The 26,728-nt window shown below is 34.1% G+C and overlaps 1 protein-coding gene across 2 annotated transcripts in view; it reads left to right on the top strand.

Annotated features, from left to right (window-relative positions):
- NEBL (nebulette) overlaps positions 1-26,728 on the top strand; it is a 463,434-nt gene that overhangs the window by 139,295 nt on the left and 297,411 nt on the right. For both annotated transcript variants that reach the window (XM_044679719.1, XM_044679718.1), the window contains exon 3: positions 24,567-24,651. In XM_044679719.1, the coding sequence (XP_044535654.1) occupies positions 24,567-24,651 (85 nt within the window). The remainder of the gene's footprint in view (positions 1-24,566; positions 24,652-26,728) is intronic.

Below are 26,728 nucleotides of genomic sequence, written 5' to 3'. Positions count from 1 at the left end.
AAAGCTCCTGGAGAAAGAGATGTTTGAACAGCTTTGAATAAAGTAAGAGATTCTAAGAGTTGGAAATAAAGAGGGAAAGGATTTTAGGTTCTGGATACAGTCAAGTCAAAGGCATGGAGATGGAAGGTGAAATAATTGTATGTCAGAGACAGTGAGTAGGCCATTTGGGTCATGGTAGGGTGTGTGATATGGAGTAATATGTAATAAATCTGGATATTTAGACCAGAGCAAGGATTTTTAAATATTGGGGACACATATACAATTTAGATATTACATGGGTCTTCTTTTAATGTAGTTTCCAGTCTAGTTTGAAGATATGACACACAAAGAGACTGATTTTCTTCCAGATCTGTGTTTTCATTAATTCATGGAACTACCAGTGGGGAAACTCCACTTACCAAAGCAGATCTGCGAATATTCTGCCACCTGAAGAGTTATTTGTGTGACTGAGAGGTGAGGTGAATTCCCTAGTAATTTATAGTCATTTCAAGTCGGAGATGAAACATGAACTTGTCTTCCAGAATCAGAAACTGATTATTATTCCATTTTTAATCTTGGATATAAATATAATAGGCAAAAATGCATGATAAATATTTTAGAAAAGTACAAAGCTCCACCTAACATCTGTGAGGGAAAAGCTATTACCAACAGATAGGATCAGAGGAGGTTTCACAAGTAAGGTACCTTTGGAGTTGAACTTTAATGATGGCATACAGAGGATGAGTGTGCTACAGGGTGATTGGCCTTTAGGGAGTTAGGGGAGAATATAGAAAGGAGTTATGAGTCAAGATCATCTGTTCTTAGCTCAGCCCAGCTCCTTCTTGGGTAGACTTTTCTCTCTCCCCTCCTAACCTTATACTGGTCCAACCAAGACCTTAGATATGGTGGTACAGAAACCTTAGAGTACTATGTAAATGTTAGAATTATTATCAAAGGAATATCAGGGAAGGTATGTGAACCAAGCCAAATTAGATTACTCTTGGCTAGCTGTATCCTTTACAAAGGTGATGTTTAAGAGTGATGCTCTTATGGGGGCAGTGAGGAGAGGGGAAAAGTTACTGGTGTGGCAACTCCTGTTCCTAACAGTTCTTGAGACTGTCCCAGAAGTAGCCAACATATTTTTCCAAAACAATGTCAAAGGTGAAAATAGCTGTACCTAGGTATGGATTGAATTGGACTCTTTGAAAGTATCCAACTGCAAAGCCAAAACTGCCCTCTGGCAAACCAAGAGTTTGGAACAGTAGTACTTTTTTCCTCTTCACAAGTCTACATTTTAGGAATAATACTTTGGTGGTTATATGGAGAATAGACTGAAATGTAGAGAGCCTGGAGGCAGAGAGATCCATTAGAGTCTATCAAAACCATCAAGAGAGATCACGAAGGTTTGGAGAAGGGTGGTAGACCTATGTATAGAGTGAAAGATGCATATAGGAAATGTTAAGGTAGAATTGAGAAGACTTGGCAATTGACTAAAAGTGGCATCAGGGGGACTTCAGAGTTTCATACTTAAATTTGAATAATGGTGGTACTCATGAAAAAAAATAGGGAAATTCAGAAAAGGGATGGATTGAGGGGGAGGGGTGGGGAGACAGAAAGTCTGTATTGAATTTATTGAGCTTGAGATGAGCATAGAATTTCCAGTGGGAAATATTGAAAACAGGGAATGTTGGGGGACAAGAGCTCAGAATAGAGAGTAAAGCTAGAAATGTAGAACTAATGAGGTCAAGGAGAGAGAGCAGAAACTGAAGAGATCCCAGGAATATACCCAGAGTTAAGAAGTGAGAGTAAGATCAACCAGCAAAGGAGAATGAAGCCAAGGAATTAGACTACTCTTACTTGTTGAAAACTCAGAGAAGAAAGAGTATGCAGGAGTATATCAAAATGATAAGAGCTGGATCTTATCTTTTTTATGTGATTCTTGGCTATGACTTTCTGAAAACTTTCCATAAAATATCTAAATAAAGCAGGTTCTTAAGTTTTAATATTTAGTCTTAAATATTTTTCAATCATGAGTAAGATTTTTAAAGAAATCATTAAAAAATTTTTTAACATTCATTTAAAAAATTTTTGAGTTCTAAATCCTTTCTTTCTCTCTGACTTTGGCCCATCTTTGAGAAGATAAACAATTTAATTTTTTTTTTTTAACCCTTACCTTCCGTCTTGGAGTCAATACTGTGTATTGGCTCCAAGGCAGAAGAGTGGTAAGGGTAGGCAATGGGGGTCAAGTGACTTGCCCAGGGTCACACAGCTGGGAAGTGTCTGAGGCCAGATTTGAACCCAGGACCTCCCGTCTCTAGGCCTGGCTCTCAATCCACTGAGCTACCCAGCTGCCCCTAAACAATTTAATTTTAATTATACATGTGAAGTTATGTGAAACATTTCCATATTGGCTGTGTTGCAAAAGAAAATATAAAAATAATAAAAATTAAGAAAGTTAAAAAATGTTTCCATCCTTATTCAGAATTTTGCTCTCTACACGTTACATGAGTTCATATAAGTCTTCCCAGGTTTTCCTGACACCATGTTGGTTATCATTTCTTATCGCATAATAGTATTCCTTCACAATCATATGCTACAACTCATTCAGCCGTTGCCCAATTGATGGGCATTTCCTTGAATCCCAGTTCCTTGCCACCACAAGAAGAGCTGCTATAGTTTTGTACAAATGACTCCTTTTCCTTTTCCTTTGATTACTTTGGATTTAATCCCAGGAATGGTATTCCTGGGCCAAAGGGTATGCACAGGCTTATAACCTCCTGATTTTCATTACAAAGTGTTCTCTAGAATTATTGGACTAGTTTATAGCTCCACCAGTAGTACATTAGTTTCCCAATTTTTCCACACCACCACCAGCATTTCTCATATTCCTTTTCTGTCATGTTAGCCAATCTGATGTGAGGTAGTTTTTCAGAGTTGTTTTAATTTGCATTTCTCTAATCAATATTCATATATAGCATTTTTCATGTGACCATTGATAGCTTTGTCTATTGTTTCTTCTTTGTCTGTCTACATCCTTTGACCATCTATAAAAAGTGGAAAGTTTCTTAGTTTTATCTCAGGGCCTTATAAACTTGAGAAATGAAGCCTTTATCCCAGAAACATGTTGGAAACTACCCCCACCCCCTGTTTCCAATTTCCTTCTAATTTTGAGTGTATTTGTTTTATTTATGTAAAGATTTAAAAAAAATTCCATGTAATCATAATCCCCTTTATCTCTTTTTTGAACATAAAGTCTTGCCTTATCCATAGGTCTGACAGGTACATATTCCAAAAGCTCCCCATATTTACTATGACATTACCCTTTATGTCTAAACGTTTTATCCATTTTGACCTTATCTTGGTATATGGTGTGAGACGTCGTTCTATGCCTAGTTTCTACCAAACTGCTTTCCATTTTTCCCAGCAATTTTTGTCAAATGGTGAGTTTTTATCCTCACCGCCTGGGTCTTTGGGTTTATCAGACACTAGATTACTATGATCATTTATTTTGTGCATTGTGTAACTTATCTGTTCCACTGATCCCCTACTCTATTTCTTCAGTTATTATTTAAAAAAAAAATTTAGTTGATTCTTTAGGGTTCTTTTATACCATCACATCATCTACAAAGAGTGATAGTTTTGTTTCCTTACTGCCTATTTTTATTCCTTCAATTTCTTTCTATTCTTATTGCTACAGCTATATAGCATTTCTAAAGCAATATTGAAAACTAGTGGTGATAATGGTCATCTTTGTTTCACTCATGATCTTATCAGGAAGGCTTCAAGTTTGTTCCTCATTAAAAATAATGCTTGCTCTTGGTTTTACATAAATACTTCTTATCATTTTAAGAAATATACCATTGATTCCTGTTCTTTATAGTGTTCTTCATAGGAATGGAGGTTGTATTTTGTCAAAGGCTTTTTTTGTATCTGATGAGATAATCATATGATTTTTGTTGTTATATTAGCATAGTCAATTATGCTTATGGTTTTCCCAATATTTAACTAACTCTGCATTCCTGATATAAATCTCACCTGTTCATTATGTATAGTTATTTCTAATATTTATGATACGTTGCTATAATCTCCTTGATAATATTTTTATCATTTATTTAAATTTTTTGTATTATTATTTGTTAAGGAAATTAATTGTTAGTTTTTTTCTGTTTTTGCTCTCCCTTCTTTAGGTATCAAAACCATATTATATCATAAAGGGAATTTTGTATAACTTCTTTTAAATCTATATATTTTGAATAGTTTATGTAATAGTGGGATTAATCATTTCTTGAATACTTAGTAGATTTCACTTGTGAATCTTTCCATTTTTCCTGAGAATTTTATCTTAGGGAATTCATTGATGGTTTTTAAATTTTCTTTTTCTAAGATAGAATTCTGTGAGGATTGTATTTCTTTTACTTTTAATCTGGTCAGTTTATATTTTTGTAAATATTCATCTATTTCTCTTAGATTTACTGGTATAGAATTAGGTAAATGAATTTCTAATGATCATTTTAATTTTCTCTTTGTTGTCCATTATTCATTTTGGGGTCTTCATGACCCCATTTTGACTTTTCTTTATAAAGAGTGGTTTGACATTGAATTCTCCAGCTCATTTTATAGATGTGGAAACTGAAGCAAACAAGGTTAAATGATTTTCCCAGGATCACACAGCTAATGAGTGTCTAAGGTCATTTAACTCAGAGTGTCCTTATTCTAGGCCTCTCACTCTACTCACTATGCCACCCAACTGCCCCCATATGAAAATGTTGGACTCTGTGATCTGGGTATCCCTCCCAGATCTACATCTAAAGGTTCTGTTTTTTTAGCCTTATCTTTCTCTTTCTGTCCCTCTTTTTTTAAAAAAAAATTCAATTACATGTAGAGATAATTTTTGATAATTGTTTTAAATTTTGTAATTCAGATTTTCTTCCTTCTTCCTCTCACCCCCCCCCCATTCTTCCATCTCTGAGGTAGTAAATAGTCTGATATAGGTTGTATTGCTTTCATGAAATATATTTATTTCTATATTCCCCATGTTGTAACTGAAGACATATATTACATATACATTAAAAAATTCATGGAAGAAATAAAGTGAAGGATGTCATGCTTTGTTCTGCAATCAGATTCCAACAGTTCCTTCTTGAGCTGTAGATAGTGGTGCTTAAAAAGTCCCTTGGGATTGTCTTGGAAACCTGTTTTGCTGATAATAGTTTAGTCCTTCATAGTTGTTCATTGTACAATATTTCGGTTACTGTATTCACTGTTCTGGTTCTGATCACTTTGCATCAGTTTATATAGGTCTTTCCAGGATTTTCTGAACTCATCCTGCTCATTAATTCTTATAGTGCAATAGTTTTCCATTTCAGCCATAAAACACAGCTTGTTCAGCCATTCCCCAATTGAAGAACACTCCCTCAGTTTCTAATTCTTTGCCTCTACAAAAAGAGTTGCTAAAATATTTTTGTTCATTTAGGTCCTTTCCTCCATCTCTAATCTCTTTGGGATTTAGATCTAGTAGTAAGTAGTCTTGCTGGGCCCAAACTATACATAGTTTTATGGCCCTTTGATCATGGTGCCATATTGCTCTCCAGAGTGATTGTATCAGATCACAATTCTACCAACAGTGCATTAGTTTCCCAATTTTTCCCAATCGCCTCCAAAATTTACCATTTTCTTTTTTGGTCATATTAGGTACTTTGATAAGTATGAGGTGGTATCTCAGCCTTGTTTTATTTTGCATTTCTCTTATGAATAGCGATTGGAGCATTTCATCATATGACTATAGATAGTTTAAATTTTTTCATCTGAGAACTGCCAGTTCACATCATTTGACCATTTATCAATTAAGAAATGCTTGGTATTCTTATAAGTTTGGCTCAGTTCCTGACATATTTGAGAAATGAGGTCTTTGTCAGAGACAATTGCTAGAGATCCTCCTCTCCCTAATTTGTCATTTCTCTTCTACTCTTAGTTGCATTGTTTGTAAAGAAACTTTAAAAGTTAATATAATGAAAATTAGGAGGGTTTGAGTAAGCTAAGCATCCTTTTTATCACCATTTTAGCTCTTAGTATCCTGTCCCTCATTTAACATCTATTTTGCTTTTGACCACTCCCTTCTTTTATCTGTCTTTCCTTTTATTCTCCCCCCCCCCCCTTTTTTTCTTTTATCTCCTTCCTTTCCTATATCCTTATTGGGTAAGTTAGCTTTCCTTAGCCATTTCAGTATGTGCATATATTTGCTCTTTTGGGACCAAGTTTAATGTGAGATTCAAGTATAGCCTACTCTACTTGCTGCATTCTAATTTTTAAGGAATTATTTTCTTTAGTGAACTTTTGTTTTTAAAATTTTTGTCTATTCTACTTTATAAAGTATTAGTTTCTTCAGTACCTTTTGTGCCTCTTTTACCTAAACATTGTTTTTTCATAATTTTCTTCTTCTGCTCTGATTTCTTTACCTATTTTTTCCTGTATTACTCATTTGATTTTGAAAATAATTTTTTAGCTCTTCCAGGAATTCTTGTTAGACTTTTGTCCAATTTATTTTTTTTTCTTGGAGGCTTTGCTTGTAGCTGTGTTGACTTCATTGTCTTCTGCTGAGTTTGTGTTTAGATCTTTCTTGTCACCAGAGGAGCTTTTTAAAGTCAGGTTCTTTTTTGTTTTTGCTCATTTTCTGACTCTTTTTCTCAATTTGGGAATTTATGTTAATATTGGGCTCTGTTCCTGATGTGGAAGGGAAAACATTCTGTCTCAAGCTTCAGACTTTTTTGTACTACTATTTTCAGAGCTAATTCTGGGGGTTTGGAAGTTTTGGGTGCTTCCAAGATAGTGTCATCTAGGGAGATGTGTGGTCACTGCTCTTATGGGCTGCACTCTGATCCTTATCCTGGAAGGGCATCTGATCCTTTGGGATTGCTGTAGATATTAACTCTCCAGGCTCCTCCTCCCTTGGGAGTAGAAATGATATTGTTTCTCAGGGTCACTGATCATTTGTAACCAAAATCAATACTTCCTTTCTGGTCTTATGGTTCTTCTTGACTGAAAGTATTGTTTTTTGCCCTTGAGCTATGACCCAGAGGTCAATATAGGCAACAGAATGTTCAAACAGCATCTGGTCCTTCATCTAATGCTAGTACAGTGGTATCCTGTAACCTTTTACTGACCACTTGCCAAGTCCTCTTACTGTCTTTGTCATGGAACCTCCTGAAGCTGCTGCTGCTTCAGTCACCACCATCTTGTTTTACCATCAGTATTTCATTTATGTGGGCTCTGCATCAATTTCTCTCTTTTTGATGTCCTTTATTGTCTTGGCCTGGAAGGATGTCTTTGACCTTCACTCTCTGTCACTGTCTCTGTCACTGCAGGGTTTGATTTGAAATATTATTTTAAAGTTGTTTGGAGGGCAATATTGGGGATAGCTTGGCTGAATATTTTTTTATTTTGCCAATATTTTTTATTTGCCCCACTTCTTAACGTTTTTTGAGTGTATCATTGATCGATTTTACAGTCTGATGAAACCTACAATCCCCTTCCAAGAATGATGGCTTTTTTTAATTGAAGGAAAAGCAAAATTTCAGTTAGAGGGTAGGGAAGGTAAAAATGTAATATTTTTTCCTGTTCAAGTTTATGGACCCCCCCAAACCCACCCAAATCTATCGACAGTATCCATGAATATTGGGTTAAGAACACTTGGCCTGAAGCATTGACTCTCTTTTTTGGTCCCTTATTGTTTTAAGACCACCATTTCAGCAATCAGGCCTCCTCTTTATTTCATTTCATTTTTGATACCTGACCAGATCATCTCCTAAAAAAGGATTACACACATACTACATAATACATGAAATACTGAAATAATTATTTAATGATAGACAGTATCTATGTGCTGGATAAATAACTTTATATCTATTTTCAAGGCTGTATTATACTAAGAATTCCTTAGAAAATGTACTGATACCAGAGGGAAAAAAACCTAAACTTTTTTTTTGTTTAATTACCTCATCTAGAAAAATGATACATTTTTCTCTTAGTGTAGGCCTATTCTTGTTCTAATAAAATGAGATATTTTCAAGTTTAGAATACTTTAAAAAGTTGTTACTCATGCTTAACAATTGCTTCAGATAGTCCAGTTCAGTTGCCATTGTATATAATGGAGGGATCCTTAATTTTTTTTCTTTTGTAGTGCCATTCTTGTACTGTGGTAAAATCTTTGGACCTTTTCTCATAATAATATCCTTAAATGCATAAAACAAAATATACAAGATTTTAAAGGAAATCAGTTATATAGAAATGATGTCATGAATTTTTTTTATCCTAGTTTATATACTTCCTAAAATCTATCCATAGGGTAAGTGTTGGTGTAATGGAAAGAGCTGAGTTCATAGTGAGATGAAGAACTGGGTTTGAATCCAGCTTCTATACTCTGCTGATACTTACTACATTTATGACAATGGGAAAGTTGCCTATACCCTCTAATGAGGATGATATGTTCATTCCTCACAGGATTGTTTCAAGGTCCAAGTAACAGTGTAAAGTTCTATATGGATGTCTGCTCTTGTTGATTGCAATTATATTGCACTAATAAAATACAATATATACCTTTTCATCCTTCTAAGAATTTTATCAAAGTAAAATTTTATTCTTATTAGTAATTGGCCATTTGCTTCCTGTGACCTCTCTCTCATCTGATGTTCTGTTTAACCTCAGGAAGTACTAAGTACTAGTACTAAGATTCTGGTGGTTTAAAAATAGACTTTGCTTTTTGGTTTAATAAATATACTGAAAGTATAGGAAAATAAGGACAACTCAGCTTTTGTTTTTTTTAAAGGAGTTGGACATCTTTTTAGATAGTTAAATTCTGTGTGTTCACCAGTTTTCTTTTTGACAGTAATCATTTTCTAAAGCAAAATCTGAGCTGTTGAGTGTCATTTAATGCCTTGTTTGGGCATTAAGATTATCAATAAAATGAACAGCTCCGGGAATGGATTGTCTCTGCCAGCTCTTGTCCATCATAAATAGCATCTAGTCACACAGGCTTTTTTCTTTCTTCTTTTTTTTTAAACTTAGCCTTTTGGATTAAAATAAACTTGAATATTTCATATACTGATAATAGTTTCCCTGAGATTGTAGTAGTTTTTTAGGGTGGTAGATCAAGTTTTTATATGTAATGCTTTTGACAATGGCTCCTCTAATAAATAAAAGGTAAATGTTACTATCTAGTCTTGCTGAGGAGGTAGAGCAATAGGTGGCAAGTCATTTGACTCATACAACCAGAAAACAAATTTGGTAAATTGTTTGATGGCTTATTGACTGCCCTTTGGAGTGTCGGTGGCCTGGGGAGGGAGGGGGGCGTTATAACTCCCTTCAGCAAGGGCTTGTATTTCATGTATGAGAGGACTATTTTATCATAATCCATTTTTCTCCCTTTCCCTTAATCTTCCTAAGACAATGCTCTCAGGTCTCCTTTTTGAAAGGCATTTAGTATTTCCTGGTTATTATTTCTATCACTTTTTCACCTCAATATTTATGTTTGCTTACTTCTGACATCAGTCATGAGGTATGTAGTGTGGTAGGCAGTATAGGGAAGAAAAAAAGGTGTAAGTGATCATTGTAGTAAAGAAATTTATAAATCCACATCATTTAAGTAGCTCATAGTTCTGGACCTGGAACTTGTCTTCCGGTGAGAGTTTTTCAGAAGCCTTTTCATTGGTTTCCCTGCTTCTACCCCCAGCTTTCAAAGTGTTTTCCTACGGCATAGGTCTGACCTTGTTATTCATTTGCTCAAAAATGAACTCCAGGGGCTCCCTGTTACCTCTATGTTCAAATACAAATTCCTCTGTTTGGCAACAAAAGCATCTTATGATTAACTTTCTAGACACATTATTTCCCTCCATGCACACTCTCATATCACCAAGTTGTCCTTCTTGCTGTTTCTTGTTCAGAGCATTTTACCTTCTATCTTTCTGCCTTTGTACAAGCTGTCCCTCTTATCTGGAGGGCACAACCTCTCACCTCAGTCTCTTAGCTTAAAGTTCCGCTCAAGGGATGTCTCCTACAAGATGTCTCCTCCTTACTTGATCCCGACTCTGCAACACCTCTTGCTTCCTTATAATAAAAACTACCTTTTATTTATTTTGTCCATATTTTATATTTACTTCTCTCTTAATAGAATACAAATGCCTTGAGGGCAGGGCAAGCTTTTTGTCTTTGTATCTCAAATACTAAATTTAGGGCATGGTTCACAACAGTTGCTTAGTAATTGCTTGTTCATCAGTAGAAAAGGATATTCTAAAAGATCTATATTATTAAAACTATAATGTCTAGGGGCAGTTAAGTGGCTCAGTGGATTTAAATCCAGGTTCAGAGATGGGAGATCCTTGGTTCAAATATGGCCTCAGATACTTCCTAGCTGTGTGACCCTGGGCAAGTCACTTATCCCCCATTGCCTCACCCTTACCTTACTTACCTTACTTCTGCCTTTGAACCAATACACAATACTGATTCCAAGACAGAAGGTAAGGGGTTAAAAAAACCTATAAGATCCCAAGAGAACGTATTACCACCACAACATGTTCCTTATTAACAGTAAATCATGATAATAGTATGAATGTGTTTTTTTACATAAATGGCCCCAATAAGTACAAAATATACTCCCTCATGATTGACCACAAAAATAAGTGAATGTGAAATTCTTTTAAGAGGCTGATTTATTTCACTAATATGAAAGGGGGTAATGCTAGATTTTTAATAGGACTAAAAACTTTATTACAAGAACTACACTTATGTCATTTCACATATGTAAAAATATAATGCTAATAGAATTCAGTCAAGGTGGAAAACTTCCCAATTTTGACACTCTCATAAAAAATACCTTTCCCATGCCTCTCTCTCCTTCCTTACATATTCTCTTGAAATAGCAAACACAAGACTTTTCAGGTGCAATAAATATAAGCTCTAAGATTTGGTTTCAGGGAATGAAATGTCAACAAAGATTATGGACAAAAGTATGTACATTTCTTACTTTTAATCACTTTCCCATTTGAAAATATAGTTTATTAATGAATACATAGGGTTAATTTTTGGGGGTGAGAGGAGGAACTGCTATGGTTTTTGAGTTTAGTTTTGATGAATTTAAAGCAAGTTGGAAAATAAGCTCTGTCAAATGTTTCAGAGTAAAGTGTGTTAAAGCAGTAAAAACATTTGCAAAGGAAAATGTTCGATGATTTAGGCTCTTTCCATGGCATGGTACTGAGTTGACTTCCTTCCAACTTTCACAGGAATTAGAGGATGCTTCTCAAACAAATCTGTTGAAATTTTCATTTTTTTTAAAGAATACCAAACAAAATATAGATTGCAATTTCATCAGCTCTGATTTCTGAGCTGAAGTGTCTCTAGATCATACCTTACCTTAGACTTCTGTCCAACTCTATGAAGTATGGTTTTCTTATAACAACTGCATTTGGCTTAACATTCAATATGTATGTCCACTAGTGCTAATTTAAAAGCATGTAACACATTTTTTATTCCTATCTATTCTAGGTAAAGAATTCTGTATCCCCTTGTTATAACTTTTTAAACTGATTTATAATCATGACCTTTTTTGATGTCATCTCCAGCTCCTGGTTCTTCCTCTCTCTCTGTAAATCTTCAGTTTCCTCCACTCTCTAGCATCTTAGAAATGGTCTTGACTCTTAACTTCCCAGATAAGACTAATGCTACCAAAAAACTCCCTCCCCTCCCTTTCCCTATTCTTCTAAACCTCTTAATGTCCTTATTTCTCTCCTCTTTAATCTTGGAAGAAGAGGTACTCCTCAATTCATATCCTTTTTTCTGTATTCTTGAGTCATGCCATAGAGCTTTGTATCATCAATCATCCCTTGTCTCTCATGCATCTTCAAGTTTTCCCTTAAAGTGCTAAAAAATATCTTCTTAATGTTATCTATTTTTCTCATATTTTTCATTGTAGCTGTGATAGAAACTATCTTGGGACAAGTCATATCCTAATATTATTCTTTTGTATTTAATGATCTATGCACTGTTGCACAGGTGATAAAATATCTACTTTTTATAGTTGCATAAATGTATTAGAATGGAAACTCACCCTCTGTGGGCTCAGTCAAATCATCTTTAGTGCATTTCCAATAGAAGACAGGACAACAGGGATGACACATACCTTATCTTGTTCCCACATCATTTTGATCTCTCCTTCTTTGGCTCTATATTTTGAAAGCTATTTAGTTCACAGAGCTTGGAGGTTGAGTATTTAGTATAGTCACATCTTGTAAAAACATTATATTTAGGTATCAATGCAGTATCCAGGCAACTGTGGGTAACAGGTTAGTCTGTGAAAAAGGTCTAATTTCAGGACAATTTTCTTAGTTCTCCAGAGTATCTGTTATGGTATGAGATTTTGTGATCTCTCAGTTTATGAAAAGTAGTGAGCTTTCCATATGTTGTTGTTCAGTTGTGTCAGATTCTTTATAACCTTGTGGATCATAGCACACCAATACTGTCTATGGTGTTTTCTTGGCAAAGATACTGGTATGGTTTGCCATGACCTTTTCCAGTAGATTAAAACAAACAGAAATCAAGTGACTTGCCTAGAGTCACATAGTATCTGAAGCTGTATTTGAACTCACGTCTTCCTGACTCAAGACTAAGTGCTTTATCCATTGATCCAATATAATAGTTAATGGCAAGCTTCTAAGATAAAAATTAATAGTAACAAACATTTATTTAGCACTATGTGCCAGGCACTGCTAAATACTTTACAATAATTATGTCATTTGATTCTCACAGTAACCTTAGGGAGGTAGAAGTTGTTATCATCCCCATTTTACAAATTTTACAAATTTTCACAAAATTTACAAATTTTACCAAAAAAAATGAAACAGAGATAAACAGAGCCCAAGTGATGTGTCCAGGGTTACATAGATAGTAAATATCTGAGGTTGGATTTAATCTCAGGTCTTCCTGACTCTGGCTATGGAGCATTTTGTACCATATTACTAGCCACTGAGTCTTGAGTTTCTAGGAGCTAAATTGTTGCACAATTTCTGCCATTTTCTTATATAAACTACATTATTTGCTAAATTCAGTCTTCTTAAGGAGAATTCTTCTCTTATTTCTGGTAGCAATGACCTAGTCCTGAATTTCTATCAGAAGTTCCTCCATTTCCTCAATTTGTATGACAGCCATTTATTTGGTGCTTTTTTGTTGACAAATTGGTGCTGCAGTAATGTAGACCTTGCTAAGTGGTCCTTTTTTTTCCTTTCTTGGAACTTAGCTATTTCTAATGCCCCACATGAGGCAAATCGTCTCTGGGGATATTGGAAAATTTATTCCTTTTATCAATCTTTATTGTTGTTTGATAAAGTGATGTCTAAATGTTTCAAAGGCATTTCTTTGGGTTTTTGGCCTTTTTAACATGTGCTCTAAGAAAGTATATCAATTTTCTTTCCCCATTTTGATGACAAAGTGTTAATCTTTAGCTGATTGGTCTTGCACTTTGTTAACATAGTATAGATTTTTGTTTCAACATCTATATTCATTGTTGTCCAGTCTACCATGTCAGAAGTATCTGTTACAACTCATATTGTACAAATGACTATTCATTGCTCTAAATATATTTTGTCCATTAAGCTTTTTATTTTTTATTTTTCTATTAGGCTTTAATGGCTTTCATGAGCTCTTATACACAGTTTCAGCTTTTCCCCTGAAAGTCTTAGGAACAATATGTCTAGTCAGGAGAAAATGGAGGGATTTGTAGGTGTCTCATCTAACCATTGGTTCACTTTGACCTCTAGTTTCAAACTTGAAGCCTCCAGTTTTAGTTATACTTAGATGCATATTAAGAATTATATACTTCTCAATGCAGTTGGCTATGGGGAGGCGAGGAGGGTAGAGAAAGAAAATGAATCATGTAACCATGGAAAAATTTTCTAAAAGATAAAAAATAAGATAAAATAAAATAAAATAAAATATAAAAAAGAATTATATACTTCTGAAACCCAAATGATATTTTAATATGGTATTGCTGGAAAGTGTTTCTGTGAGATGAAATAACTATTTTATGTAATTTATAGTGGCATTATAATTTGATGTTATCCATGTACTAATTGGTCATGATATGGCACTCGTTTTGACCTGAAAGTCCTAGTCACTTCTATTTAGAAGAGATGATAATGGATTTGAGGTTAGGCAGAAGTTGTTTAAATGGTCTCTGAGGGAGATACTACATTTTATATCAGCTATTTTTTTGGTGAAGATGAAGATATTTTATTTTACCAACTACATGTAGTAACAATTTTCCACCTAAGTTTTCTGAAGTTTTATCATCCAAATTATCTCCTTCCCTCTTTTTCCTCCCCCTTTTCTTGGAGATGGTAAGCAATTTGATCTATATCAGCTATTCTTGACATTGTGTTGGAAGCATGTTTTAGATAGAGAATGGGCATCAATCACCCTACCATTCTCAATATACTTGATCTATTTTATATATTTTCAGTGTAAGATTAAGCTGTAAGTGTGGAACTGAGTCAGAGACTTAAAAATATTCAATTATGGTGATATAAATGTTGTCATTGATGGATAGCTTGTTTAATAATCACTGAATCAATAAAGAACTACTCTTTGGGGGGCAGCTGGGTAGCTCAGTGGATTGAGAGTCAGGCCTAGAGACGGGAGGTCCTAGGTTCAAATCCGACCTCAGATACTTCCCAGGTGTGACCCTGGGCAAGTCACTTGACCCCCATTGCCCGCCCTTACCACTCTTCCGCTTAGGAGCCAATACACAGAAGTTAAGGGTTTAAAAAAAAAAAAAAAGAACTACTCTTTATGTCTCTGAAGCTTTTGGGGCACATGGATTTTGTTCCTCAGGCACTTTGAAGAGGTTGTTTTCTTGTGTTTGTAGTTTTGAATGACACAGGTTGTGCATGTCTCGTATAAAGTATACAAACACATAATTGGCCTTTATTTAGAGGAATTGCAGGCATTTTCTTCTTTTTTCCTAATACATATACAATTTTTCTGTTAATAAAGATAGAGTTAGGCTTATTGCACTGTGTAGCATTTGAATCAATAATTATGGATATTATCTGAACCTTCCACTTTTGAATAGGAACTATAGTTTGTAACCTGTCTTGACAACCATTTTGTTGTTCATTATATTTTTGATAATGTGGGCTTTTTGCTTCACCTTTGATCCAACTTGTGCCTTGTTATGTTGGACTTATTTCTATACTTAGGGGACTAGAGATTTTTCCATATCCTCAGCTCAGACCTATTCAGGTTTTCATAGCATAGTATTAAAAAAATAAAGATAATGTAAATAGTATTTTCTTTTTAATGTTGCTTTGATCGCTTATGTTGCCTTAATTTTTTTACTTCCCTTTTAATTTGCTGATTAAGTATAAGAAGCAATGCATAAAAGGTTCAACTTGAAATCAGAAGATGTGGGTATGAATCCTGCCTCACATTTTTACTAGTTGTGTGATCCAGGGCAAATAACATAACTTCTTTGGTTTTTAGTTTTCTCACATGTAGATTAAGGAGCTTGGGTCCAGTGACCTTCCATGGTCCTTTCCAACCCTAAATGTTTCATTCTGTGACAAAGAATTTCTTTTATATATGTGTGTGTGTACATATAAATACATATATGTATGTTTGTTTATCATATTTTATTTCTCATTCTTATTTTTATTGTTTTAATTGTGATAGAGTATTTCAGTTTTTTGCAGTACTCACTAGCTCGATATTCTTCCTTTAATGATTTTCTTCAGATCTTCAGTAATTTAAAAAAATGTACTCTGTTATGATAGCTTTTGATATTTAACCTTAAGAATACTCTTGGCCCACATTTTCTCTTATGCTCATATCCATTTTACATGTATATCATATATATGTATGTATTATATATATAAACACATTATTATTTCTCAATTTAATGTTTTTCTGACAGCCTACAAATATAATCATATCTGTTTTATCTCTTAGGGGCCATTAGGTGAAGTGACTTGCCATGGTCACAATAACCGTTAGGACTTAACTCCGTGTCTTATGCCTCTAAAGCTAGCATTCTTCCACTATAGCATACTACCTTTCTAGGGAATTAGGTTAATTTTGGATAAGTTGGGTTTAGGGTAGAAATGTCTTGTAGGCAGCAGGAAATATAGGGCTTTGTCTCTTGGAATGGAAGGAGTTACAGGACTCAGTGGATAGAGTACTGGGCCTAGAGGCAGGAAGATCTGAGTTCAAATCCAGCCTCAGACACTTACTAGCTGTGTGACCTTGAACATATCATATAACTTCTATTTGTCTTAATTTACTGGAGAAGGAAATGGCAAATAATTCTAGTATCTTTTGCCAAGAAAACCCCATGGACTTTGGGGTCACAAGAAATGGACATGACTTAAGTGAATGAGCAACAACAATCTTTGCAAAGAAGTTGGAAGTATAATACAAATTTTAGAATCATTGACCTATAGTCCATAATCAAAAGCTTGGGCATGTGTTCACCAAGGGAAAGAGCAGAGAAAGAAGAAAAGAGACTATAAGTAGAACTTTAGGATATCACCTACATTTAAGAGATAGGAAGAGAATGTGAAGCTGGCAGAAAAGCATCAGTTAGGGAGGTGAAAGTAATGGCTTCATAGAAACCATAGGAAGAAAAGGTATCAAGGAGGAGAATCTGGTCATAAGCAATAAATATTAGAGAAATCATTACATATGAGAATGGAAAATGCTGTCATATTTGTCAATTAGTAACTCATTAGTGGTTTTTAAGAGAATCATTTCAGGAGAATGATTGAGAAGAGAAATTATAAAGCATTCAGGTATGAATGGATGGTGGGGAAGTGAGAGTAGTGAGTATAAGACTACTCTTTCAAGAGACTTGGTAGAAAAAAAGAGAAGTAGAAAAATTATTTGAGGAAATGGAATTTGGTGTCATCTCTATGGATGGTGAAATCCTCTACATGCTGCTGTTTGTGTGAATGATGTTTTATTGATTTCATCAAGCCCCAGGACATTGAAGAGTCTTTTGGAAGAGATTTAAGGTTCCTCCAATGAGTTTGGACCAGAAAGACCAAATGGATGGAGAATATTTCCCAGATTCTAGAATGGATCTGAATGGACATTTGAATGGACTACAGAACTTTTCCAATAGTATATATTGGAATATATACTATTATATATTTACATATACGATTATATATATGACAGACAATATAGATGGGCAGTGATCTGAGACCAGATCTGAAAAGAAGGAAAGTGGAATGGATCACCTTTGGGTAATTAAAAAGCCCTTTTATTGATTCCAGGCTTCCCATAATAGCAGAGGTCCATCTTTTCAATACATTTTGTTTGCTTTGCCGTATGGCAATATGATCTGTTCCCAAAGAATGAAATAGGAGCATCCCACAAAGAACAATGGAAAGGTTCACAGTATGAACAGGCTACAACATATAGCCAAAGAGGAATTCTGAAGAAAAATAGGAATAAAGGATGAGCATAAAATGCCAGGTGGATAGATAGAAAGTTCCACTGGTATTGTGATATTGGGAGAAAGCAAGGAAGTTTGAATGGAGCCCCCTGTGCCAAACTTTTGGGATGATATGGAGAAGAGTCATATGTGATAGATAAGTATAGAAGGCTTGCAATCTGTATTGTAAGAGTGAATTTCCAAATCGTTGATATAATTGATGTATTTGATTATGAAAATAATGTTTTGCAAGTTGGTTAAATAGTCCAACACTTTATAAAATAACATGGGGGAGGAATGGCCAGATATAGGTTTGTCTGGGATAGATTTGGGGATTTGGGCCAAATGCATACCCTGCCTTTGCTACTTACTGGCTGTGTGAACTTGAGTAAATTATAATTTAATTTTTTCATGTATAAATGAAGATATGTTCAAGTTCATAGAATTTAAAGCTGGAAGGGACATTAAAGGTCAAATAGTAGAATTCCCTTCATTTAATATGAGAGGAAACTAAAAATCTGAGAGTTTACTTATATGATGGCCACATAGGTAGGAAGTAATAAGTTTAAGAGGTCCTTCAATGGCAACTTTATTATTCCTTCCCTCTTGTCTTATTGTCTCCCCTGATACCTATTTATGGGGCTATTCTGAGACTCAAATGAGATAATATATTAAAAACTCTTTGTAAACCTTATAAATATTTATTGTTATTATTAGTTGTTATTTGGTCATTTTTAGTTGTATCTAAGTCTTTATGACCCCATTTGTAGTTTTCTTGGCAGACATATTGGAGTAGTTTGCCATTTCCTTCTCCAGCTCATTTTATAGTTGAGGAAATTGAGGCAAATTGGGTAAAGTGACTTGTTGTGGGTCTCATAGCAAGTAATAGTCTGAGGACAGATAAGAACTCAGGAAGTCTCCCAGACCAGGTACTCTATCCACGTACTACCCCTATTATTAAGCACAGGCTTAATAACTATTTTAATGACTCAGCAGGCCAAATATTGCCAATGTAGGATTAAGTCATGAGTTCTGAGTTGCGTGTTTCCAAACTCTATAAAAATCTTAATGATCATGGAGCGGATTAAATTGTATTAGCAAGAAGTTGATAATGGCAGAAAAAGTAATAGTTTTAATGTCATTGAAACAATTATTATTGAGAAACAGGTATTATAACCGAAAGAACTTAGAGTCTCAAGGAAAGAGTTTGACTCTTTTGACAATTTCTAGGTATGGAATTATGGTCAAATCATTTAACCTTTCCAAGCTTAGATTTCCTTATCTGTCAAATGTAGAAGATAATTCTTACCCAATTTATCTCAGCTGGCTGCTATGAGAGAACTGTTGTCATGGTTCAGCTCATGCCACTAATTACACAAGTCTTATCTGATTCAGTAGCCATCTCAGTCTCTTTAATTTCTAAGTGTCCTCTCCCTAGAAATAATTTTGTATATATTTTTAATTCCCATTTCTGTGTGTATGTTCTCTTCTCTCAATCTCCTTATGGGCTGAGACTTGGTTTTGTCACTCAGTATCTCTCAAGTTAAGGTGTTTAAGAATAAGAGAAAAAAATAAGTGAGCTAAGAAAGATAGGGATAGTGACAGGATAGAAAGAAAACTGTAACGTACAGATTGAGGCTGTCTTATTTTTTCATTGTATTTTTAGCAGCATCAAATGCAGTGCTTTGCATATAGTGGGCACTTATATTCTAGTTAAAGGAATCTACAAATGAAAATTAAATGACATCAAATATGTAAAAGTAATTTAGAATTGTAAAGCAATGGATGTGATGATCATTGCCGTTAGAAAAATATTTAGTTCAAATTAGGGAAAGATATTTAAAGTATTGCCAAACTTTTCTAACTTAAAAATACAATTCTTATGAAACACAGAAATATTTTTCTTCCATAAAAGCAAATCCAATTAAAGTGAAAATCCCTCAACATTCATGATATTGGCCCTCGGGTGAAATGTCTTCTTTTGTTAGAATCAGAGAGCAAAAAAGATAGTCCACAGCAAATCCTCTGGTCTAGGCCTTCACTTGAATATAAAAAACAGTGCTGGAAAGCAAGTACAGTAATGAAATTTTATACTTCTGGTGGCACCAGGTCAGAACTTTTGACTTCTAAATGCTTTTAAAAGATAAGGTTGCATTTCCTCCAAAAATGACAGTATATTATTAAATCTTAATGAACCCCACCTCCAGAAAGAATAATATGCCAGGCCTGAAGTGCCTCATATATAAATCACTGCATAATACAAATTGGTTTGACACTAGAGTTTGGCAGTCAAATCCTCCACTTGCAATGGAATGAATCCCTGGGGTACAGTGACCCTTATATTTGAAATTTGGGCATCCTGTATATTAGCTTAATTGAGTATGGATTTATAATCATTATATTTGATATACTTAAATTTGTTATATTAGCTACTTCCTGATTTTAAGGCAACTAACTTATACTAAGTTTATTTTTTTTAAAATTTTCTTTTCATATTGGCCTTGATCTTCTAAAGTTTCCAAAGTCAAAATGCTCCTTCTCTGTGCTCATTTGCCCTGTAATATTGATGGTACTTTAGATTTTGTGGCTGGGTAGCTCCTTTTGAACTTATTACTCTACTGTCTATAATTCCCTCCTTTCTTATGCTTCTTTTTTTACTTTCTCTGAGTATCCCTGCAGATTGAATCCCTTCTTATCTACCATATTTTACCCTCTCCTGCTGTTTATTTTTTAATTAAAAATTATATTTTCTTTTTTATAGCGATCTTAATAATCAACAAATACAAACATTTTAATATACACAAAAATCCCAAGAAGCTTATACATGACGCTGTTGACTTTTATGTACGGTTTGTTTCTTAAGAACAATATTTATGTCTTTGTATCTGTTTAGGTATAGCCATATAGATATGCATAGATATAAAACAAAACAAATATTATAAATGATACATATCTAATAAAATAAGTATAAAAATAGTCACCTATTTCTTTACATATATATGAGCATATAATACAGAAGCACAAATACAATTTCTCCTTAGATATATTGATATGTATTTTCATACTTCTTAAGGATAGCAACAAAACTATTCTATTTTTATATCCCTTTTAGTTTTTTTTTTTCTAAATTTGTGCACTTAAAATGTTTTACTAATGTTCTTTTTGTGAGACAATTAGGTGATACAGTGGATGGAACACCAGATCTAGAGTCAGGAATATCCAAAAATAATATCAGGAAAATCCAGGCTCAGACACTTTTTTTTCTACCTATGTGACCCTGGACAAATAATTCAACCCCTGTCTTCTTTAGTTTCCTCATCTGGCAAAATGGGAATAATAATAACTCTTACTTCCCAGAGTCAGTGTGAGGATGAAGTGAAACAATATTTGGAAAGTGCTTTGCGAACCTTAAAGCACCATCAAATGTTAGTTAATTTTATTTTAATTTTTGTATCTATCACTACCTACTAATCTGTTCTGTCTGCCCTTCCTCAGCAGAAAAGTCCTTCCCTTTTCAAATGTGTGTAGTTTAGTAAAACAAATCAACAAATAAGCCAAATCTAAGGATGCAAATTTCATCCTATATCAAATTTATTTACCCTTTAAAAAGAGGTGGTGCTTAGATGATCATCTCTCTTTTGAAATCACTGTTGTTCCCTGCTTTGATCAGATTTCTGAAGTCTTTCAAAATTGTTTTCCTTCGTATTATTATTGTCATCATGTGAATTATTTCCCTAGTCCTACTCTTTCCATTCTGCCCCAATTTGTAAAAGTCTTCATGTGTCTCTCAATTGACCCTATTCGTCCTGTCTTGTGATGATACATGACCTTCCCATCTCACAATTTGCCCAGCCATTTCCCTGTGGATGGGAGCTCACCTTTTCCCCCCCAGTTCTTTTCTATTCCCTCTTGAATATTTCCCTTGAAGCCCTCATTTCATTTTGGAATTTTAGCTTTTCGTATATCAATCAGTATCTTCTCCTTTGTCTAGAAATAGCTTTTATTTTCTTTACTTGGATATGATACATGGTGGAAGCCTTAAAATCCTCCTCTCCTGTTCTTTTTGTGTCCTAACTTAGTCTTCATAGGGATCAGCTCTGCTAGTGGAGTTGAATGTTGGCTGATTTTATCACCTTTTATTAGATAACATTTCTGGAAAATATGCTGGTCTAGGCTTGGATTTCTCAAAAGCTTTATGAAGACAAGGATGGGGTCTGATCTAAACTCTGTAGGTTTTTTTCTTCCCCCTGGGAAGCAGAGTGGTCTTCATGAGATGAGTTTAATAAAGCTTGCTGAACTCAGCTGTCAACTCTTACTTTAATGTACTTTGTTTACCTAAAAAAACCCCCAACAAACTTCAGGGACATAGAGTATTATTTACTGAATTGCTGAATAGTATCCTTTTGCCCTCAGGCTTTTCAACAAGATTTCGATTGTTTCATGTGTCATATGTTAATAATAATTATTATAATGATAGCTAACATATATATATCTTTAAGGTTAGTAAAGCATTTCACAAATATCTCATTTGATTCTGACAATAACTCTGGGAGGAAGGTATTGTTATCTCCATTTTACATTTGAGGAAACTGAGGCAAAGAGAGACTTGTGCAGGATCACATAGCTAATAAATGTGTAAGGTAGGATCTGAACTTGGGTCTTTCTGACTGTAGGCGTAGTACTCTGCCACTTGCCTCAATAATAATAATTGTTTTGATTTGCCACTTATTTTTATTTTTAATTTACCTTATTTTACACTTAACTTACTACTTTATTTTAAAACATATTACATAATATGTAGCATACTAATATAATATGTATTGTTATGTATGTAATAAATTATAATGAATATGTGTATCCAAGAGAAGCAGATTCTCATATTAGTTATGTAAAAAAAAATCTCTCATTCTTTTTTCTCCCCTTCCCAAGAAACCAAGTAATGTGATATAGAATTGTCCATATATTATCATATAATACATATTTCTTTGTTCATTATGGTGTGAAATAAAACATGTTGTTTATGCTAGAGAAAAGTTCAAGGAAGAAATATATTGAAGAATTGTATGTTCAATCTGCATTTTGATTCTGCCTGTTCCTTCTATGGTGGTTGATATCCCTTTTCATCAGGAGTGCCGCGGAGTTGTCTTGGATCCTTGTCTTTTTGATAATAGTTAAGTCATGCACAGTTGATCCTCATATTGCCTCAATTATTATTATTATTAGTTGTTATTATTATCAGTTACTTACCCAAAGACTTTTGCATTTAAATCACTATGCTATGTTAAAAACAACTGCTCTGTAATGGACACATTTCTTCCCATTGGCTTAGCTAGTGTTGAAAGAGTTTTTTGAACTTCTACAATGATTTGTTTTATAGAATTTTGAAAAAATTATCTAGGTTCTTGTCACTCTGAGTATGCCTTTTCCTTTTGGACTTCATCAACACTTTACTTTTTCTTCTTGGATGCACTAATGTATGATTTTGTGTTAGATGTATTTACATATAGGTCATATCCTCCTGTAAAACTCTTAGCTCCAAGAAAGCTGGACCATGTTTTACCTTAAGCTTTATAACTCTGTTTGGGCTCAACTCAAATTCTTTTGCATTCAGTCAGCATTAATATTTGTTAGCTTTATTAAATTGAATTAGAACCAAGAAATTATAATTTGGCAGCTTGGAAGAGAACTTGATGGTGTAAAGATCTGAGCTTATTTTATTTTGAAATTCATTAACCGTAACTTCTACTCTTTATTTCTTTTACCTCTATAATTGACTTATTTGGGTTATTAATATTAAGCTGGATTTCTTTCTTTTTGTGATCAGAAGAGTATAAGATTTTTTCCCTCCTCCATCATATTCCTCTAGGGGAAGATTTTATGAGCAATTATAAATTAAACCATAATTAATAAATCATGAAAAGTTAAGGCTGTACAAAATAGTTTTGCAGAGATATGTAGTTCAGATGTTTTTTCTTTCTTTTTAAACTTTTCATTATTTTAAATATGTTTAATTTGCACAGCATGTTTGTAAATTCATTTGAAAGTATGATTTGTCAATCCCACACCTGACTAGTAGGCTGGGTTTTTCAAACAATGTTTTAGCATTATTTTAGTTTTAAATCATAGATATACTAATATTTGTTTATTTATTCAAAGGACATTTTTTGGTACTTACTGTGCACAGAATATTATGCTAAACATCAGAGGGAAAGAGGAAATTCATATAACACATGTGATGTTTACCCTCATGGAGCTTACAATCTAGCAGATGTTTTAAAAGTCAGATATTTATTAATTTTTTAAAGAATAGTTGAAACGGAGTGGCTTCAAGCAGGTAATGCTATAGAAAAAGTACGTTTTAAGGAGGACATAGTTTGATAGCTTATGGCTCACCTTTAGTAGCTTTGTGATCCAAGAGAAGTCATTTCTCTGAGCCTCAATCCCCTTATCTCGAAATGGCAATAATACTTGTAGTATGAGACAGCCAAGTAGCATAGTGGGCTTGGAGCCCGGAAGACCTGATTTCAATTCTAGCCCCCGGCATTTATTAGTTGTGAGATCCTGGGCAAATCACTTAATATCTGTCAATTTTGACTTCCTAATTGGAAATCATAGTATTACCCACCTCCAAGGATTGTGAGAACCACAGTATTACATACCTCTAAGGGTTGTGAGGATCAGATGAGATAATATTTGTAAGGTGTTTAGCATAATTTGGGGCACATAGTGGGTGTTTTTTTCTTCACTAGTACATAACTCAACAGTATTATTATTAGGCTCAATTGAGACAATTTCTGTAAAATGCTCACAAATGATAAAGCACTATCTAAATGTCAATTATTATTAGGTGAGCATGGGTTGCACATATAATTGTACCTGAAATTATATAGTATAACCTATAAACTAATTGGGTTCTTAGGCTTTTAGTACTTTTTTTTTTACTACTTGTTCTGTTACAGGTGTATGTGTGAGTGTGTGTGTGTGTGTGTGTGTGTGTGTGTGTGTGTGTGTGTTGGTCTCTGGTATATCTAAATATATCGAATTATAATATTGTTTAAAAGGTTTCATTTTATACTTAAATATTGGCATTTCAGTTTCACCTTTCATTTTACAGCCACTACCCAAAGCAGTCCTTTACTACGGTGGCAGACACACCTGAAAACCTTCGGCTGAAGCAGCAAAGTGAATTACAGAGTCAGGTAATTTCTCAGTGATTAATTTTTTATCCCTAATACTTAATGCTATAAAAGCACCTGTTCAGAGATTTTGTTAATGGTATTGCAAGTGTTTTGAAAGAGGGTGGGAGACAGTGTCATTAATACTGTCATTCAAGCATGTAAGTATAGTCATAATTACAGCAAATACTATATGCTTTGCCATATTAATTATTTTGTATGTAAAAAATGAACCGACATTGTAATAAAAATAAATGACCATATTAGCAACAAATAAGCAGTAATAAAGACACGAAAACCAAAATGAAATAAAAGAAAGCAATGATTTTGCATCAATAGTAAAATTAGTATTTACTTGTTTGAATGATTTATCATTCAGTGACTTAAAAGCAATTTCCCAAGGATGAATGCCGATTTAATGAATTTTATTGCTGCCATATTTGCACAAGGTGAACAGGTGACTCCTAGGCACTAATTTAGAAGATATTCTCAATCCATAATAAGTGAGGATGAATTGATTATAATATTTATTTTTGGAGACTTGATTTTTTATCATCTTCTTTCACAGTAGGTGCTTCTTTAACACTTTCAGTTAAGTTAATTAACAAATTTTGTGTCACCCTCCAACCTTTTGAATATTTCTTGAGAGAAATGATCTTTTCTTTTACTACAGGGATTTGCCAGCAGCCTTTCCATACTTAAAGATCTTATTTTTGTTCATATTTGCTTTTGGACAAATGATTGGGTAGGAAGAGGGGTGCAATCAAATGTAATAGACTTTTCAACTAGTAGCAGTGCAATGATTCAGGACAATACCGAGGGACTTATGAGAAAGTACACTATCCATATCCAGAGAAAGAACTGTGGGAGTAGAAGTGCAGAAGTAAAACATATGATCAATCATGTGGTTGGATGGGCATATGATTGGGGTTTTGGTTTTAAAAGATCACTCTATTGCATTTGTGAATAACATCGAAATAGGTTTTGAACAATGATACATGTATAAACCAGTGGAATTGCTCAGCAGCTCTGGGAGTGGTGAGGGAAGAAGGATGGGAAAAATCATGAATGGTGTAACCATGGAAAAATATTCTAAATAAATTTAAACTGAAAAAAAAAAAAAAGGAAGAGGGATGAAGAGCAGAGGCTGGACCAGAAGTCATACCTTTGCATGTATTCAGCACTAACTCTCCAGCTTTGACTTCATTCTAATTTTATTCATGTTTTTCTGTGTAAGGGTTAATTATTGCCATGTAAAGAGATTGAGGTTTTACATTTTGCTCCTAATCAACTATTTTGGTTGGAAACCTTCCCAAAATGAGGCAAAGCACTCTGGCCGGAGCAAATGTTTGATGTCTTTTTTAGGCAAGGTCTCATTCCCTTTTTAAGAAACTTCATCTTTGTAGCTGCTCATTTTGGTTGTCTCAAACAGTTGTTCATCATTCTGTAGATAGAAAGGTAGAAAGGATCACCATACTGGGAATTAGGAGACCTGTTTCTAGCTATAATTTTTTAGATGTATTTTTATTTATTTTGTTAAATGTTTCCCAATTATGTATTAAAAATTTCAAACAGTCATTAAAATTTTTTTTGAGTTCCAAATTCTTTCTCTCCCTCCTACTTCCCTCTCTTTGAGAATGCAAGGAAATTGATATTGATTATAGATGTGAAGTTGAACAAAACAAATTTCCATATTAGCCATATTGTTAAAGAAAACATAGAAAAACTATTACAGGACAGAGAAAGTAAGTTTAAAAAATATGCTTCTTCTCTTCATTCAGAGTTCATTAGTTTTATCTCTGGAGGTGGATAGCACTTGTCATTGTGGACCTTTTGAAACTCCCGTAGGTTGTTGTCTTGATCAGAATAGCTAAGTCTTTCATGGTTTTATCTTACTTGTTTGAATGATTCTATGGTTCATGGTTCATGGTTCATCTTTACAGTATTACTTTGGCTGTGTATAGTGTTCTGGTTCTGCTCACTTCCTTTGCATGAGTTCACATGTCTTCCCAGGTTTTTCTGAAACCATATTCCTTATCATTATAGCACAATAGCATTCCATATACCACAATTTATTCAGCTATTCCTCCATTGATAGGCA

Source organism: Gracilinanus agilis, chromosome 5 (genome assembly GCF_016433145.1).
Source record: "Gracilinanus agilis isolate LMUSP501 chromosome 5, AgileGrace, whole genome shotgun sequence".
NCBI lineage: Eukaryota > Metazoa > Chordata > Mammalia > Didelphimorphia > Didelphidae > Gracilinanus > Gracilinanus agilis.
This window is presented reverse-complemented; position numbering and strand designations above follow the sequence as displayed.